The sequence below is a fragment of the Buteo buteo genome, chromosome 7 (assembly GCF_964188355.1).
Source record: "Buteo buteo chromosome 7, bButBut1.hap1.1, whole genome shotgun sequence".
In the NCBI taxonomy this organism is placed as follows: domain Eukaryota; kingdom Metazoa; phylum Chordata; class Aves; order Accipitriformes; family Accipitridae; genus Buteo; species Buteo buteo.
In genome coordinates this window covers 6,804,468-6,822,906 of record NC_134177.1, presented here as the reverse complement: position 1 = coordinate 6,822,906, position 18,439 = coordinate 6,804,468, and the positions used below count along the sequence as shown (strand labels likewise).

Below are 18,439 nucleotides of genomic sequence, written 5' to 3'. Positions count from 1 at the left end.
CGCCTTCTGAAAAAAGCCCAGGGAAGCCTCAAAGCCACCATAGCCTCAAGCTCTCTGCCACAAACTCTCCACTTTTCGTAATCAAAACGACTATGTTTTTCTTTCTTAATTGCAGTGAAAATGTAGAGCATATTTTTTTAGCTAGCCTCCATGAGGAGGAAGCAAAGCACCAGGTTCTATATTCTTTATTCATTTCTTCTACGCATCAAATTTCACTAGTTCCATCATTTTAACAGATTTTTCCGACACACAGACCAAAACGTTGTTATTTCAGGAGGTGTAAGATGAATGATGCAGGTGCTTAGTTACACATTTCCTACACTTTTCTTGAGACAATTGAAACACCTTACCCATAGGTGACTTGGTAATGAAATCTTAGCAATCGGCTTTCAGGGACTGCTTGTTTACAAATCCGGCTTCTGGGTATCTTTATATAATGGAGAATATTTAACTTCTCACGTGAAAACACATTGCTTCCAGCTGAAGAGCACTGCAACTGTTGTGTGTGATACCCATATATCAAGCAGGTTCTTTCTGAGCAAGTCATAAATCTGTTTTTAACAGACTGACAAGTAGGTGACATCACAAAACGTCTCATCTTAACTTAGACACCATGCTCTCAGAAGTTAAAGATTTTAATTTATAGCAGCACACTTAAGTCTTGCCAAAAAGAAAACCTCTGTTCAACCTAATGTGAACAACAAGTTGTCAGGCAAGAAGGTTCAAGTAGTATCAAGCTTTTTTTTGTAAAAAATACGAACGTGCAAATTGTTGTATGAATTTTCATGGGACTTCTTGCTCTAGTCACATCTCTTTGATGCTACGAAATCAATGTTTGCTTCAAAAACTTGGACAAGTGAATACTGATACTGGATTAGACAGCTTATGAGAATCTTGAACGATTCAAATAAGACAGGAAAGTTAAATTTCTGAGATATATATACACACATATATGTGAATGAAATTGTGACAAAGAAATTTAGAGCTAAAAGTCTGTATTTTAAATAATATTTTGATCAGAAAACTAGATGGTAAGATCCAAATAAACTTTTTTTTTTTTTTTAACATACATTACTGCTATGCCAGCTCAGCCCATCAACACATAGTTTCTTTTATTATGGAAATATGCTTGCATAATTGTTTTTCATAAATTCAGACAGACTTGGAGCTGGAGGCATGATATTCTGCCAATGTTCTATTGAAATGTTTTTCTCTATGACTACTCACAAGGACACACGTATATATTCTGTGTACAGCAAAAACTCTGGCCTTTCATGAACTATAGCAATCTGTAAAAAGTTAGGTCTTTCATAGTTTCTTAAAGTAAGAGAAAGTATCTTATGCACTAAGCACTAGAAACTGTTAGACTATTATTCTGAAGACAGCGTGCAGACATTTCCATGCAGAGGATAGAAGTCCAAACCCAGTTGCAAAGCTGCTCCAGCCACACCATTAACTTCTCACCGATACAGCAGCGTTCCGAGCAGCTGCTGGCCCGCCTCGCTGCTGCTATGTACACAGTAACTGCTGGCGGAGGTTTAAAAATAAACACCAGAAATAGTTAAATACAATTCTTAGCTGCGCTAAGTACACACAGCAAGTGTAGTAAAGCAAGCGAGGGGTCACCATCTGCATGATAAAGTCAGAAAAGGCAAATCTATACACTCCCTGGGTATAGAAAGCAGAACAGTACTGTGCACGTCAGCATGAGCACCGGGAACAGATTTATCTGTATGGATAGAGATAAACCTATCTGCTGCTCACCGACTCACAGACTCGATATCGTATCATGTTTACCAGCCAAAGGGCTATCTCTTCAATATCTGATTTAATGGCCAAAGCCACCACTTAACTTTACCGAGGAACTCCTACCCGGAGGAGCTTTGCTCTGAAAAAAGGTAAGTTAAATAAATGGGGTTATGATAGGCTGAGAATAAGGAGCAGGCACTCGCAAACCAGCTCAGTAGCTTTAACTCCAACTTTTCTCGCTTACACCTGGGAAAACAAGCACCTTCCAAAAGATACGGAGCAGCTGAGCAGATCTGGAGCAGCTCTTTCCATGCTGTAAGGAACAGCACAGCTAACACGATGATGGTTGGCTTAATGTCACTACTGAACTCGCAGACAGAAATACTTAGCTGTAAGTAAAAAAGTTTATTGTTCATTAATGGTGCCCTCATTCCATCCGACCAAAATACAAGCAGCCAGAGCACCTCTTCCTAGGCTGGGCAGGTAAACCTTTGTGCTGCTTTCTAGTTAGCCCAGCCTGTCTCATCTGTCCCCAGAATTGCTGTGCTCCCTTTGAACAGGACTGGCTTGGCCTTTTAGCCGAGACCTAACAAAAGATTCTCCCACAAGGAGTTTTGTATGTCCGGTAAAAAGCACAGTTAATTAGTTTCTGAAAACTTCTCAGTTTACACAGTAAATGCCTGCTTTCTACTCTATCAAAACTCAGTGGTGTAAATAATTATTTTATAAAAGCCCCTGGGAAAGAATCCCAACTCCTGCACTACTTTAATATGCTTACAAGACTGATGAATATCGGTCCTTCCCGTCTTTCAGGTAACGAACAATGTTTCTGTACAACTTTCATTATCTTTCAAATTCCGGGTTAGCATTCACAGGCATCGTGTGGTTCGGGGGTTTATTGTACGTGTGAGAACTACACTGCAAGCAACGTTCATTTACTCCCTCGAGGGCAGCGTTTGAAAGACTTGGGGGTCAAATGAATTCACGGTTATTACCGGGTCGAGATTCTGCTTTTAAACTATGGCTCTAATCCCGCAATTTTCGGCAAAAATCCCGGTGCTTAAATATGAGTTTCGTTGCAGAGCAAGTCAGCGGGAGCAGGCTGCCTTTTGGAAAGTCAAACTGATGTTTGAGCCCTGGCTCTGCAGACCCGCGGCGTTTCCCGCGGGAGGCGATGCCCCCCGAGCCGCTGGGCAGCCGTGCCGTCGGACGCAGCGACGCTGCCCCCCGCCACTTCGGAAACCCAGAATCAAGTTTCCCCTTCCCTCACCGAGGTGTTTGCTTTAGAGAATGCTTACTTTGTCTGCGATAATGCGAATTAAAAATATAGTTCGGTTCAAATAAAAACATTGGCGGGTGGGGGGAAGCAAAAGGCTTCTTTTCAAATTTTTGCAGTCAAAGGGATAAAATTATGATGACATTTACAGTTTGGTTGCACATCTCTCAAACAGGTAACAACATCTATTATCGAAAACAGACTTTTTATAAATTAATAACTTAAAAGGTGTATATATTTTGTACTCAGAAAGGTGAGAGAGACTTTGTCACATAGAGGTACCTGAACAAGCTACATTAAAGACACCTCTAAGCGATTCTATGGCTGCGGGGTCTCCTGCAGGAGTTGCTCAGATGGGTTCACCACTGCTGATGGTGGAAAGAACTGCTCCTTTGGACACAGAAAAGCCACGTGCTGCAGACAGAGCATCACTCCACCGGCCACCGACTGACTGCTCTGTGCCCTTTTGTTTTAATTGTGTCATTTCTTTCTACACAATTGTTTTTCTATACATTGTTTTATTTTTCATTCATATATGCATAAGGTTCACCAAGAAATATGGCCCGGCTGACTATTTATGCATAATATGATATATTTCTATCAGATATAATACTGACTATGCACACACATAATCATTCATAGCAATTAATGGTTTGTGAGACTCCTATGAGTTTAATTACTCACAAATGTCAAAGTTACAGAGAGAATAATAGATAATCCCCAGCATCTTCTCTCTAAATGTCATTATTATTGAACTACGATTTGTCATGTTTTAGATTTCTTTTTCCAAGGGAAAAAAAAAAAGAGATTCCTATTTTTTAAATGATTCAAGGAAAAATATTTTTGTCTACTTCTAGTTTTTTGTTCCCTTCTACTTTAAATGCTGTGGTTACCATAAATCTAATTGTACAGAGCTCAATCCTGCAAACTCCTCAAATAGGTTCTCTCCTTACCTCTACAGATATAAGTATGAAATAACACATTTTTCACGTCAGCTCTCCGGATCTTTGTAGAAAGCCCCTAGCTGTGGCATTTTACCAGGTGAGCAACATTCAGGTAGTCCTTGGTACAAAAATATCGACTCACTCTGTACAATAAACTAGTGTTAAGTGCACTGTCTTCCCTTCTGATCTTCCAGAAACTCTTCTCTTAAGTCTTCAGCTTAGTATTGTCACTTGTTTTTACACAAAATACAGCAGCTTTCCTTCTTGCAAACACAACCTCAGGCTGTAGCCCCCTGGTATTTATTATTTCTGCAGGTCTGCTTTACAGTCTGGCTGGCTTTGAACCTGCTCTTGTACGATGCCACGACACTAGGATCCAACACCTACTGATAGAGCAATTTAAGACCAAACACCTTGTGTATTTATTCAGAACAAAAGCATCCAAGTGAAGAGAGCCTAAAAATAAACCAGCCTGTGTTCATGCCTGCCTGCCCCTGAGCCCTGCCACTTCTGCACTTAAGGCATAGCCACCCACTGCAGAATTTCTTTGTATCAGCCTCTATCAGCTACTGTTGAACCCAGCCTTTAGACGAGCTTTCCAACTGTTATTTTATTTGCTTACTTGTTTACTAGGTTTCCAGCTGGACAGAGAAAGGTCTGAGCCCTGACAGAGCAAAGGAGATAAAACAGAGCTGGATCCTTCTGCCTTGTGACTGCTTCTTCAAGTGCTTGTTTGGACCATTCATTCAGATCAACAATACTCTTCTGGTTTTCATTTGACACACCAAACGAGAAAAACATCACATTCAAAGGGCTTACAACCAGATTTATTAAGAACCTTACCTGACTGTGGTCACATCCAGCATTATGGTTGTTTACATGGTGATTCAATTCCATTATAATTCACATGCTTTTATGGCTCAGATAAATGTAGAATACAGTAATTGCCATTGAATAATAGAATTAGCTTAATTTAATCATGATTAGAGATATAAATTGCTCCTGACAAATAAAATTAAACCCAGGGGAGAGGGAGTAGGAGCTATGTAGATCACCCCAGTGCAGAGCTCCCCCTCACAGCGTGAATACTGGGAGTTGTCCTCTGGAAACAGGCGACTGGTGGGATTCCTGCAGTGGGTAGAGCCCACAAATAACCACGAGCACAAAAGACGCTTCCAATGTATATCCTGGCAAAAAGAGTTAGGTACACACAGCAGCAACAATCTACTAAGGAAAAAATTCAGAGGTGCTCCCCTGTGAAATCACCAGTATGTTGTGACACAACCTACATATTACATATGATATTTTGTGTGTGTGTGTGTGTGAGATAATTTGGGATCACATACCTGTGGTTTCTCCATTCCAGAAAGAATGTCTTGAACTCTTTTTGTTTCCGAATCAAATTCTGTAAAATAGAGAATGTGGAAATAGGAAGAAAAATAAATGACCAATATTAAACAAAAGTGTCAGCTATGTCAATTATTCTTCAGGAATTTGTCAATAGAAAAGAGACATTACCTGCACATGAGCACCAGCTGTTTTGCTATTGTGAATTTAAGGTATGCAGTTACATGGATTAATATTAAAAAAATTATAAAAGAGAAAAAGGACAGAATGAAACTTCCAGTAATTGCAGAAATTTGGAAAGGCGGGATTATTTGTAGAGGTGTCCTCCACAAACAACATTATTAACTGGGATTTGCTTTCACAGAGCAAAACCATCCGGTTTCCAAAGCTTGGCCGTGGAAGAAGTCCAGGGGTTTGTACAGCTCAATTACTGCTGAACCTAATCCTGGTTTGTTAGCCAAACACATCCTTACTCCATCGGCTGCAGAGCTGGGCTATGTGCCTGCTCGCCAGAGCACCGGGCTACCGGAGAGGACGAACATTCTCCTTGCCCCCACGCAGGGAAAGCCCAGCCGAGCCGTGCGGGACGCTTGCCCCGAGCCCTGGCACACACCTGCAGCTACCTGTGCTTAACTGCTGTTACCCTTTAATGGTCAGGGCTCTTCCAACAGCCGCCTTCAATTATCAAGGTAATAAAGTCACGCCAGGCTAATTTGGAAGCCTGACTAGCAGTAATCCATCCTCCCGCCCCGAGCCTCGTGCCTGATACAGCAGCTCTTGCAGGGGTTACCCGGCGTTATCGCGGGGCAGGGTGTGAAATGCTTCCCCTAAATTCGACAGATTAACTGAGCGCAGAAGGTGCTGCGGAGGCATTCATCTGAGCCGTGGAATCAGCCTTTCCCTCAGCCTCCCCCCCAAAAACAGTCTTGAGGTAAAACATCAGCTTAGAGTAATGAGGTGACACAAAGCAGCTTTATTCCTTTTGGACTGCAGCACAGAGAGGCCTCACTTTCCACTACAGTATTCTCTAATGGAAAACTAGGAACTTATTTTTTCTAGGGTTTTTTTGCCCCCCCCCCCCCCCTTTTATTTTAAATGTTCATGTAAAAAGTTTGCTCACCAAAGCAGAAGAATACACCACACCTAAAGCAAAATGAGCAGGACTTCTTTATAAAAAGCATACAAATTTGGCACAGGAAGCAAAAAATATTAATAAAGAAAAACTGGTAAGATCAGATCAACAGCTTTTGCAAATGATTCCTCCAAAGCCTGACCTACTTCTCGTAGCCCAAGAATGTGTCTTTATTTTTGTCTGTGACCTGCTTTAAAAAAGTACATCTTCTTTTTAAAAATTCCATGGGCTCAGCTGCCAAAAAATAGAATTGGCTGAATGCTGATGGCAGAGCTCCAGTGTAAATGCCCATCTCTCCCTACAAGAATGCACCTTGGTGCAGAGTGGGAATGACAGATCTCCTGCTCCGTGCATTCCTGGATTCTTTAGCCTCAGCCACTTGGAAAAGAAAGGAGTAGTAATAATTCAGGAGAAGAGGAGGATAGCATGATTGTTTCTTTCCATAGTAGATGACCCTCAGAGTGTATTATAAAGTGTATAAAGTGGCAGGATTTAGCCAGCATTAAGATAATACTGACTTGAAAACTACCCAGATGGACTAAAATGGCTAAGGAAAAGGTTGAGATGCTGATCCAAGGGAAAATGTTATCAAAGTTTGGGGAGTTTCAGAAATCGGGGTTCCCTTCAGGATCAGTACAGAAGTAGGACAGCGCCACAAAAGCCTGGATCCAGATCTGGAAACTGCGGAGGTCCTGTAGGCTTATCTCGAAGGGATGCTAATCAGAAGCAGCTTCTGCAGCTCCGGAGCGTAACAAAAACGCTGCTACTATTGTATTGAAAGTTTATGGTTATTATGTCACCCCTAATTACAACCCCCAGAAGCTAAGCGTGAATCATTCTCAACCTTAAATCCTGAACATGTGGACTGAATTTTCTTCCTTCTCTCTGCTTTCTAGCAAGGATGCTATCTCTGTCACACTAAGCAGGAGAGGAAAACAAACTCTGAAGCCCAAAGAAATCTCACTTCCCTCTCCTGCGAAAAACAATCGCTTTGTACAGTAACTAAGTCCTCTGACCCTTGTAGGTCAGGGCTGAAGGTTCAAACCGCTCCAAATACAGGAACTTCAAGACCTAAGTTGGGTATACCCAGCAATATATAATTGAAAAAAAAAAAAAAAAAAAATTAGACTTCTCATTGAAGAGTCTTACTAAGGAATTTCTTTTATATTAGCTCCCCAAATACGTAGCTTGCTCACAAGGAGAAGGCTCTGAGTACCAGATATACTGTAGCTTTCAGTTATTAAGGACATGTGGATATTTGTGTCACCTAGAATTTATACAGATAAGCTGGAGGTAGAAGAAAAGAAATACTCTTCAAAGATTTGGGGGAGAGGGAGAGAGGGAACGGGACACACACAGACCTAAGGTGACAATGTGAGTGCAAAAAAATTAAGAATTGAATTTAAAGCTGATGAATAATACATATATGAATGAGCACTCCAACACATTGTCTAAAGAATAAGATGTATCAGATGATGCACATATGCTGACCAGCTATGTCAGATATCCCCCATGCTAAACGTCCTGAGTGTTCACAGGTGAGACTGGGCAGGTGCGAGTGGTGACTTGCACACACATGAACCACTTCACATGTATAGAGCTGATGTATCTCATGTTGCTGATTCACTAATGCCATAAACCATTTTACAAGAACAGCAGCAAAGAAAGAAAAGTCTATAGTACGAAGTGCCCTTTGATCATGCTTTGAAATCACTGTACCGTATGGAAAGAACAGTGTGTGCCTTTGAGCCCTGCACTGAGTTCAAACCAAAAAACCCCCATGAATAATGGGTAATGCTTTGTGAAAACAGAGCAAATGTAGAATTAAAGACAGAAAGCAATAAATATGAACGAGTGGTATCTATAATAGCATCAGAGAATAGCTCAGGTTGGAAGGGGACCTCAGGAAAGGTCATCAAGCCCAACCTCTGTCTGAAAGCTAGAAAAAAAAAAACAACCCAGTGCAAAACTGCCCCACGGAAAAACTTGTTAATAAAACTGAAGCCAACCTTTTTGGGAGAGAGAAAGTAGCTCACAGAATTGTCACCTTCTTATAGTATTTTAAATACTTAGTTTCCCATTTCAAGAGCCATAAAAAATTCTCAGGCTTCTATGTATGGTTGATCTCCTTGCGGTAATAAACATAATTATTGACAGTCTCCTGAGCTAGACTAAGCTAAGGAGAACGAGACCTGTCCTGAATCCCTCCCTCAGTAGGGAAGTTGGTCTCACCTGCCAACTTCTCTCGTAATACATTAAGTATCGAGCTCAACATCTTTCCCCCAAGCCAACAAAGAGCAGAAATCCTTCTGAAATAAAAAAAGAAAGGGAAGAAAAAATCCCATCCTATATGCTCTACGCCGATAATACAGAATTGGTGAAAAGCCTTTTTTCCTAGCTCACTATTATTGTTACTCGTGAGCCACTGAGGACTATTCTACTGGATTAGCTCACTGGGGCATTTAGGGACAAGGAGCATGAGCATCTCCCAGACATCACAGACGCAGTGGTGGAAAGGTGGGCAAGAAAGGAGGAAGGAAAGGGGAAGCCTTGATGTGAAACAGGAGACTGAAATTCAGAAAAATTACCTACAACCGCTGGGTAAAGGTGCTGCGTAGCTGAGCATGATTCACCCACTTTGCACTGACTGTCTTTGAATAACAGACAGCTGATTTGCTTTTAATTCTTTATCCCTTCCTCTCTCTTCCTCAGCTAATTGAGCACCGAGTATCCGACACAAACACATAAAAGCTCTACGTGTCAACCCCCTGACACTAACGCTGGGCCTTGCGGAGACGGGCAGCGGACACGTGCTGCTTTCCTCCTTTGCCATCGGGAACAGAAGTTCAGTCACGTCAAGGAAGAGCCCAGCTAACACTTCAGGTCATTGTCCCGTTTTAACTTTTCCTCTCAACATCTGTTCCCCACATCTGTCATGGCAAAACTCTTCCTCCTAGGAGGAAGCTGGGGGTGGGGATGAATTCCTTGTGAATGCTCAACGGGGTCCTCCGAGGGACACTACAAAAATCTGAGTTATCCTGTAGATCTCAGTGTCTAAGAGATATTATAGCTGTCCCAAGCTGCAGCATTAGGTTCTCATTCCCAGGCTGTGGGTTATTTGGATCCAACGTGTCAGACTAACCTTTCGTAGCAGAGAAGCCAGCTGTAAGACCTGGACCACATCTAAGTTTATATTTTGGTCATCTCTCTTTTTTCAGAGTTTTGGGTCATAACCAAAACTCCACAGATACAATCAAAAGTAAATGCCCCTAAAAATTAAATACTTTCCCAGCAGCTGTTTGGTGCTAACAGGTTTCAATGTTAAGTCTTGCTGAACTAAAGCCTTTTATTATATGCTTCTGTTAGCCTGCGTCTATGTTCCTTTCTGCACGTAGGGTACAAATATAATTTTCAGACCTTTCCAACCATACTTTTGAACACCAAGCACAGCTCTAAAAAACAGGAAAAAAAAAAACCCCAACTTGTCATTTCAAGGTAAGTCTGAAGTTTCCATGAATAGTTTTCACGTTTGCATGAACAGCAGCTGTGTATGTAAATGGTTTGAAAGAGCTAAAAGCTCTAAACTAATTAAGATTTTCCCATTGCAACTACACATTTTAGGTTTGTTCTGCATTCTTTCCTTGGAAGAGAGGAAAAGGTCCAGCTCAAGACTTAGCTTCTGGCCACAGAAAGTATTTACTGTTTCAACAGCCTTTCCATTCCAAGGGAATGACATCAGCACTAGCACTTTGCAAACTTTTAGTCTAATTCTCAAGCAGAGCTCCATGCTCACAGATATGCCAGTCATAACATGACATGCTTTCTCAGAATTTGTTCCAGATTTATTGGGGCTGTGACCAGCTTTAATGCTAGAAAGATCTTTTATCAGTCACGTACAGCACAACCTACAACCCACAAGAAAATAAACTCTTCAAAACATGGCCCAGCTCCTTTGTGAACTGCCTGCCGGTGTCAAAGCTCAAGACACAAAGAAGAACACATACAGACTTTTTAATTTCAGAGAATTGTAGAAATAGACATTAAGAAACTCCTTGTACAAGAACAAACCTAAAACTGCAGATGCCACGCTGCAGCTGTCACACAGAGAGCAGGACCGGAGGGGATGTGACACAGTCATCGAGTCCATCCTCCTACACTGAAACTTGATCTTCTATACCTAAACCGTTCCTCAGAGATGTCTGCCTAGCCCTTTTTTAAAAAACAAATAAATAAAAATTAAATAAATAACCTCCTGCCTCGTGATCGTGGCAATCTCAAAACCTCCTTGGCTAGGCAATCCACCACAGTACCTAACTCTCCTCATCGTTGGGAAGATTATCTCGTCAACTTTCCCCGCCGTACCTTAAACTTATTACTTCTTTCCTGCGCACCCACTGCAGGTGAATTCATCACCACTTTCTTTCTTGCAATCTTTCACATACTTGAAGGCATTTTTTCCTCTTTAAGTGAGGCAAGCTCATTTCTTTCATACCTGTATTTACCGCATCACAGATTCCACTTACTGCTGTCCTCTGGAATGTTTTTTAAATTGCTCTCCATCCTTTTGAAGATGCGCTAGCAGCCCTGGCCACCCCACTCCAGCCAAGGCCCTAGCAGCACCAAGTAAGGAGAGACATACTCATTTACACAGCTCGCTTTGAGGTTTCTTCCTTCTATTTGTCTATATGGCAAACTGACTCTTGGTTTTTGTGGTCTGCTATACCTCCCTGAACTACTGCGCAGAACTACTGCATAGTAAGAAAAAATAATAAAAAAAAGCAGGTTTGAGAAGGACTGGCTGAAATGTAGTACGTTGCTCTCGTCTTGATCAAGCTGTTTTTCTTTGAAGGCCTTTTGAGTTCTTCTCCTGTCCTGTCCTCCTTAAGCCACCAAGCACTCTCAACCCTGTCAGAGCCTGATATGGACTGTAATTTAATAAGAATCAATCCTTATTCCATCCTTCAGCTCCTTAATGAAAATATTGAATAAAATCAGACCTAGGACAGATTCCTGCCTAATCCAATTTGATGCACCTTTCGAGCTTGTCAGAGAGGCAGTCCGGTGCAGGACAGGGTCACGGATAAACTGCAGGGCTATGTGCGGGCTAACAGAGGTAATATTGAGAAGAGCAAATCCAGTGTCACACTGAACACACGGGGCTTATGGAACTCGTCAGCACCACTTCCACAACGGGCAAAATGAGAGCCCCTCAGGATCAAAAACTTGTGAAAGAAATATGTCTTCAAAGCAGTCAATCACACCATGCTAAAATATAATACACCAAGGACGATTATTAATTAAGCCTACAAATAGCTGGATGAGATTTCTAAAGACTTAATATTTCAAATTTCTGCTAATTACATGAAAGCTAATTAAAAAAAACACTAGAGGTAAAACACGACTGCAGCTCCCACGTCCAAGGTAGAGAACTCGACGTTATCTAATTTCAAGAAAAGATCCAATCATTGAAACAAGTTCTAATTCTTAAAAAATAGCTGTGCACAAGCATCTCACATAAGTTTTCCATTTCTAAGAGACTTCCCACTCTTGCTATCTTAATTCTCCTGCTAAAATGCCTGACTTGATATCTATGGGCTTATCTTTCAGTATTTGACCTTAAAGACCAAATCATATGTAGGTAGCAAAATAATCAAGCCACTCCCCACAAAACTGAAGGCAAACAAAACAAAACCCTTGGCTGAACCCCAGAGAAACTTACGTTTTCAGACCTCAAATAAGAAAAAAAAAAATAATCTCTAGCCATCCTGACTCACTGGGACTTAAAGCAAAGGATAACTGACATGTTTGCCTCAACATCACTGTATTTTAGGCATGAATTTAATCACATGTTTCAAAGATGTCCTGGCCATAGTCCATCTCTATTAACCTGACAGTTTTACCTTGACCGCTTCAGTATCCTACTGTCAACGGGGCAGGACACTCCAAAATACCTGGAGTGCAAATTCACATCATATGGCTTGTCTCTCTGCTTCAAGCCATCCTTCTTTAACAAAAGATATGTGCTATCGCACGGATAAGCATCAGATGTTTTCACATCAAGCAGATATGGAAGGACTCAGATGTGCGTAATGAAGTCCCTTCTGCTAAAAAGTATTTTAAAAATAAACGTAAGTGCATTCAATCCTCCCTATCCCCCAATATTGTTTTGATGTATATTTTTGCTTGGGATGGAGCAAGGAAAATAAGATCAGTAGTAACCTACAAGGGAAATGAAATGCTGGATGCAAGGGACAAACGGAGTGTAAGTGACATGTTGCGTTTGTTTGTCTCTGCTTCTTTGCTGCTACTGCTGGAAGACAGCAATAACAACTCCTACTTTATTGGCTAAAGATCTGAGTGAATTCCTACTGTGAACACACAGTTGGTCCATTAGAAGGCAGAAAAGGGCCTTCTTAGTAAAATACAGCAACTCCCCCCCGCCCATCTCTATCACATACATTTTACATCTTAAGAAAGCGCTTTGTACATCTCGCAAAGAAGATAACAGAGGCAACGCGCTGCATATGGCTGCAGCTGGCTGGTTTTGAAGGAACACCAAATTAAACAATGACATAACCCCCAGAAACAGAGAAAGCCCAAGCTGAATCTGCTGGAACAACAAACCACTTAGACACAAGACCTCTTCTTGGAGAGCTCTCCTTCGTACTTTTGACTTACTTTAGCTTATTTTCTGCGTCAAAATAATTATTTTTTTCCATTTTCGGCGGCTTCCCTTTTGCTATTATGTAACAGCAGCTGACACACTACCTGGGTTTGAGAAGACAGCAAAAACTCTGCAGATAAAGAAGGGCTGACCAGCACGCTGCCGCAGGCAGCAGCCACCCCTCCATCTTTTTGTCAAGTAAACTTTTAAAAACAGCACAGCCGATTCATACAAAAGGAGCTAACCAGGAACAACTATTTAAAATTCCGTTGATTTTTATTAGCATAATTTCAATGCTACAGGCTGCAATTTCAAAGCGCTCTTCTAAGTTGCGTTGGCACAAGCAAGACTCCTGTTTGAGCAGGCAGGCAAGCATTCACGTGTGCGAGACAGGTGGAGATACGCTATGTGGTAATGCCTCCTCATTCTGGCAAACTCTCATACGTGTGACAACTATTAAAAAGGTTGAATCTTTGCGGCTAAAAAAAATCTTGAGTCGCTCGAGCTCGATCTAAAGCTCTACCCTTATCAGCTTGGAGATATAGCAGGTTCACCTTTTGGCTCGGGAGGGACATGGAGCACTGCTCTGGGGGTTGTACGCTTGATTTGCACCAGAAAGAGCAGCAGCTCAATGCTGTAACTCACTAGTCAAGATCATACGGGCAGTCTTTGAAAATAAGTTTTTCTTCTCTAGTTCTGTATATTCTACCTGAGCCTTAGCTGTTGTGACCCTGTGGCCCACTGCAGTTCACCAAGTATGACAGGACTGAAGTAAATGGCTAAAAAAAAGATACGCAATCCATCCTTTCCAATTAAGTAATTATTTTAATCAACATTGTCCCTTCCTGCATCTTGTCTAAGGTGCAGCCTGAGGACTGCCAACAGAACTGTTAAAATATAAGTGAGATTATTTGTATTCAAATAATGATTTTTTTCTGAATTGACAAGGCGACTGAGAAGCCCTCCTAACATTTTCCTGGAGCTCCTGACTCCCACTTCCCAGGTAAAAATCTTACGTTTCCTTCCTGCTACAAACTTTGCCAGCAAACGCTAATCTTTTCCTAGATACAACGAAGTTCTTCAAACCTCTCATGATTTTCCGATGATAGTTGGGATGCGTGGCATTGCCTTACCCTTAATTCCTTTCATTTCTTTGTGTATCATTCCACGCTTTCCCCCCCTCAGTTCTCCTCATTCCCTGTAGCTTCAGCCCGTGACCGCCTGTCCGTCCTGCCTTCGTTAGTATTCCAGAGCCAGGGTACAACCTGGCACGGCAGCCTCCGGCAACCCTCCAAGTCTGATAAACCGAGCGGTCATTCAAAAGGAGAAGTAACTTCTGCAAAGATCATCACCTTACTATTATTATGACCCCGGGCTGCCACAAGTGACGTGGCCATAAAAGCCCTACATGTTTCTCCAGCCCAAGGCAAGAGGAGGAGGAGAAGGAGAACTGGGAGGCCAAGATACCCACGCTTCTTAATATGCAAAAGGCCTCAATAGGGACTCAAAAGGTCGTCTGATGCCAGCTGTGAAATGACGTTATCTGGCATTTACAGAGGCAAGATTTCCTCTCGGAAAGAAAAGGCTCCCTTCAATCACGGCAACTGACTCTCAGCTGCCGGGCAAAGCGAGAGCCTGAGCGCCGCAAACACTGAAAGGGGTCTCACGACTTCTTCTCCTTACGCTGATGAAAAGCACAAGTTTGACAGCACCAAAAACTACCATCTTCTCTTCCCAAGCAGGTCCCAGCTGCATCTCACCACCAGCTCGAGAAGCAAGAAGCAGCAGGGGCATGTCTCGGTCACTCGCTGGTCTCGCTGCTGAGACAGCCAGCAGGTCTACCTGCAGCAGGGGTGATCCCCGCACCCTCTAAGAATTGAGGTGGAAAACACAATTCCTATCAAACACAGACTTTGACATGTCTCCCGTGTCACCGGTCTAGGGTTTTAAATCCCGTGACTGCTGCCCCGTGCCAATCAGGAAATAATTTTCTCTGAAAGACTATCTCCAATACAGGGGGACAATGGCATCAGTATTGAACCCAAAATAAAACTTACTTTTTCTTGACCTCCAAAATATGACCGTACAAAAAATGGTCAATAAAAACCTTTGATAATCTGCCCATTAAAGACAATAAAAGCATTTTCCTGATCAAACAAAAAACCTAGCAAAATAACCTGCAAAACTGCATATTTGCACAGAAGAACAATCAGACAGCACAGCCAAAACAGACTCCATAGGAGCTCCAAACTTGGTCGGGATTAAATGGAGTTCCTCAGCCAAAATTAACAACTTCCTTGGCAATGAACATTATAAAGCCACTGAGTTTGCTACAACAATATGAAGGCAGCAGAGCATTTCCCCAATGCAAAGGCATAAGGCTATTCATTATAGTCTAAGCAACTTTAAGAAAACAACTACAAGCCAAATTTCGCCCTCAGTCACAACTCCTCAGCCTCACTTGAATCAAAGAAGAAATTAATGGAGAAATGTCTTCTTTAGATGTCACCATGCATAATTAAAAGTGCTTTGGGATGCTAGGTTTTAGCGATAACTACTATTTCACTTTCAAGAACAGAGTCAGCTATTCATCCTTTACAAGAAGGTAAGCAGGGAAAACTTTCTCTAAAGCAGGGCAAATATAGAAAATGTGTCATCTTTTCACTGTTCTTGATTTTGTCTTAACAATAAAGCAGAAGTTTTATTTATAGGCACTACTTATACTATCTGCATGTTTTTAAGAGGTTAGACTCTACAGGAAAAGTCTGTTTTTAAGAAAAAAAAATCACTCCAAATTACAACGCTTGAAATACAAAGATTTTTAATGGAGCCTGCACTGGGATTTTTTCACTGTCAACCTAGTGAATGGCTGCAGGGTCACGATTTTTTTTTGAATGAACCCCAGCCTAGCTTTTCTGTTACCACTGTATATTATTGACCTCTTTTTCCAGATGAAAACAGTGAGATAATCAGAACGCAATGAGTGGTGGAGGAGATTGCAGTAATCCAGGAAAAGAACAAACATTTTTTTCTTTCCACTCAGCCCAGGCACTACAGCTCAGAGATGGGGAAGACAGCGAGCTCCCACTCCCCTCTTTAAATCAACCCAAACTCCTATAGACTGACAACAGAACAGAAGTTATCTTCCTTGTGACAGATGACCATCAATTTACCGGACTAATCCCAGCCTAAATAGTTTTGCAGTCAAGTCTGAATGATGAACTATGACTATGTGAGCTAGAATTACATTAAATAGAACATTTAATAGAGATCAGGTGCTAAATTCCTACAATGCAAAAGTAAAAAAATGCTGATGTGATGTTATCAGTGCCCTCCCATGCCTGTGATGTGAAGAGTGTACTCAAGAACGTTTAAAAAAACCTGATCTATGTCTGTACCAGTTAACTACTAGTGAGCTGGAAAAACTGCCTGTGCAATTAAGAGTCCTGTACAGGACGAGGGCAAAATACAATCTTGGACATTTGCACAACCAGTTTCACCACTCAGAATCTTTCCAAACATTGAAAATATTTCACAGAAATATCCACCTGATTACAGCTCGCTAGGAAGGCTTCAACAAAGCTACAGGAATTTCAACTTGATCTGGATTTCATTGCCGAGATGAAATTCAGGCAAAAGTCACATGAATCACAGTAAATCAAAGCAGCTGCTTCTAAGCACAGCTCCTTACCGAAAAAAGCCAAACAAAAAACAAATTCAAGCTTCAGGACAAAATCTTTTATAATAAACCTCGGCGCAGACTGAAATGGCTGCTTCATTTTAGAACACTGTCTATCCCTTCTGTTAATTGCAATACTCAAAGTATCATCCTGCATTTCTAAAAATAAAGGAGCCCTGTCCACCCCCAAAAGAAAATATACTGAAGGTCACAAAAACTTTTGAAATCAAATTCCGCCCTTCCTCAGAAAAGGAAAACTAACTGACGGGTTTTGAAGCACAGCCTAAGAGAGTTAGGTAAACAAATCCCATTAACTTCAGTGGGACATGAAATTTCATTTCACCGCCTTTGCAAATCCAGATGAATATACAGACGAACATTGTTCAGAACATCTGGGTATACAAATAAGAGTTGTTCATTAAATTATTAGACTTAAAGGTGTTTTATTTTTTATACTCCGGAGGGAGGAAGTGTTCTACCTCTCCCCTATAAATACCCTCTCCCTTCTGGCTCAATGTCCCAGATATCGCCAAATAAGGGAAACACCATTCCCTTCCTTTGTCGGTGGTCCACGTTATCTCCTCTTAACTAGTGAAAATACACTGTTTATCTTACTCTGAAGCTCTGAGACCTTTGTGTAACTCTTCTCCCCAGCCCGGGGATTTAACCACTGAGCATTTAAGCAGGATGAAAATGTACTTGGTATGGTTTTTTTTCTGTCGGTTGGATATCTATAAATTACGCAAACTCCTAGGAAAAAGACTCAGATTTCAGTCTTCTGGATTTGACTGTCAGTTGCAGCAGAAGCTGCAAATTCTCGAGATAATATGAAGATCCTCTGGGGGAAGAGGTTGTGCCTTACGTCACTCAGCACTGACTTTCTGATAAATCCGGGAGCGATAGCTTATCCAGTACACCCCCCCAGGGGCTGATCAGGATTGTGAAAAACAGCCTGGCGGAAAAAACTCCAAGCACTGTCAAAAGCGTTTTTAAGTCACCATTAAGGTCAAGTGGGAGCCCTGGATCCAGATCTTCCCACTTTTTACTAGAAATGCCCTACACTTTGCTGGGTGGACTTGGAGCCGTGTTTCTAGCAGGCTAGCACACTTGGGAAGATGAGGGAGCTTCGACTGAGGTTTATTTTGTCCGAGCTTCTGTGATGAGACTGAAAAATGTAACCAGAATTGTGGTCACCCCTTCTGCCCCATTTTTGCCTCAGAGCTGTGGATGCCCAAGAGGTCAATTCCCAGAGCAGCTTATAACCGTACTGGATCACAGGTACCACAGCTACCCCCATGTTTTGTTTGCATTTCCAGTTACAAAAAGTCTGGATGACACCAAGTCTGACATGTTTATGTTCACCTTTAAAAGTAGCTGACATTGAAATGGGAGAATATTGTGCCATTAAATTGAGAGGCGATGCTCCCACTTAGTTGATGAAGAGAACCTCTTATCAACAACTTCTGGTGCCTAAGTTACGAAGCTGGTTCTTTAGTCTTTCAAGATAAGTGCATAAAAATAGCGTGCATATCTCCTCTCTCCCTGCCCCAGCTCCCCCTCAGTTTGCAGGACTCTGTGCTAACGAAGCAAAAAACAGCCTTCTGCCAAAACGAAGCAATGTAGTGTGAAAGAAGGTTGGACTGCCATG

General features: G+C 41.7%; 1 protein-coding gene across 2 annotated transcripts in view; it reads right to left on the bottom strand.

Annotated features, from left to right (window-relative positions):
* FNDC3B (fibronectin type III domain containing 3B) overlaps positions 1-18,439 on the bottom strand; it is a 210,522-nt gene that overhangs the window by 72,426 nt on the left and 119,657 nt on the right. For both annotated transcript variants that reach the window (XM_075031393.1, XM_075031394.1), the window contains exon 7: positions 5,316-5,374. In XM_075031393.1, the coding sequence (XP_074887494.1) occupies positions 5,316-5,374 (59 nt within the window). The remainder of the gene's footprint in view (positions 1-5,315; positions 5,375-18,439) is intronic.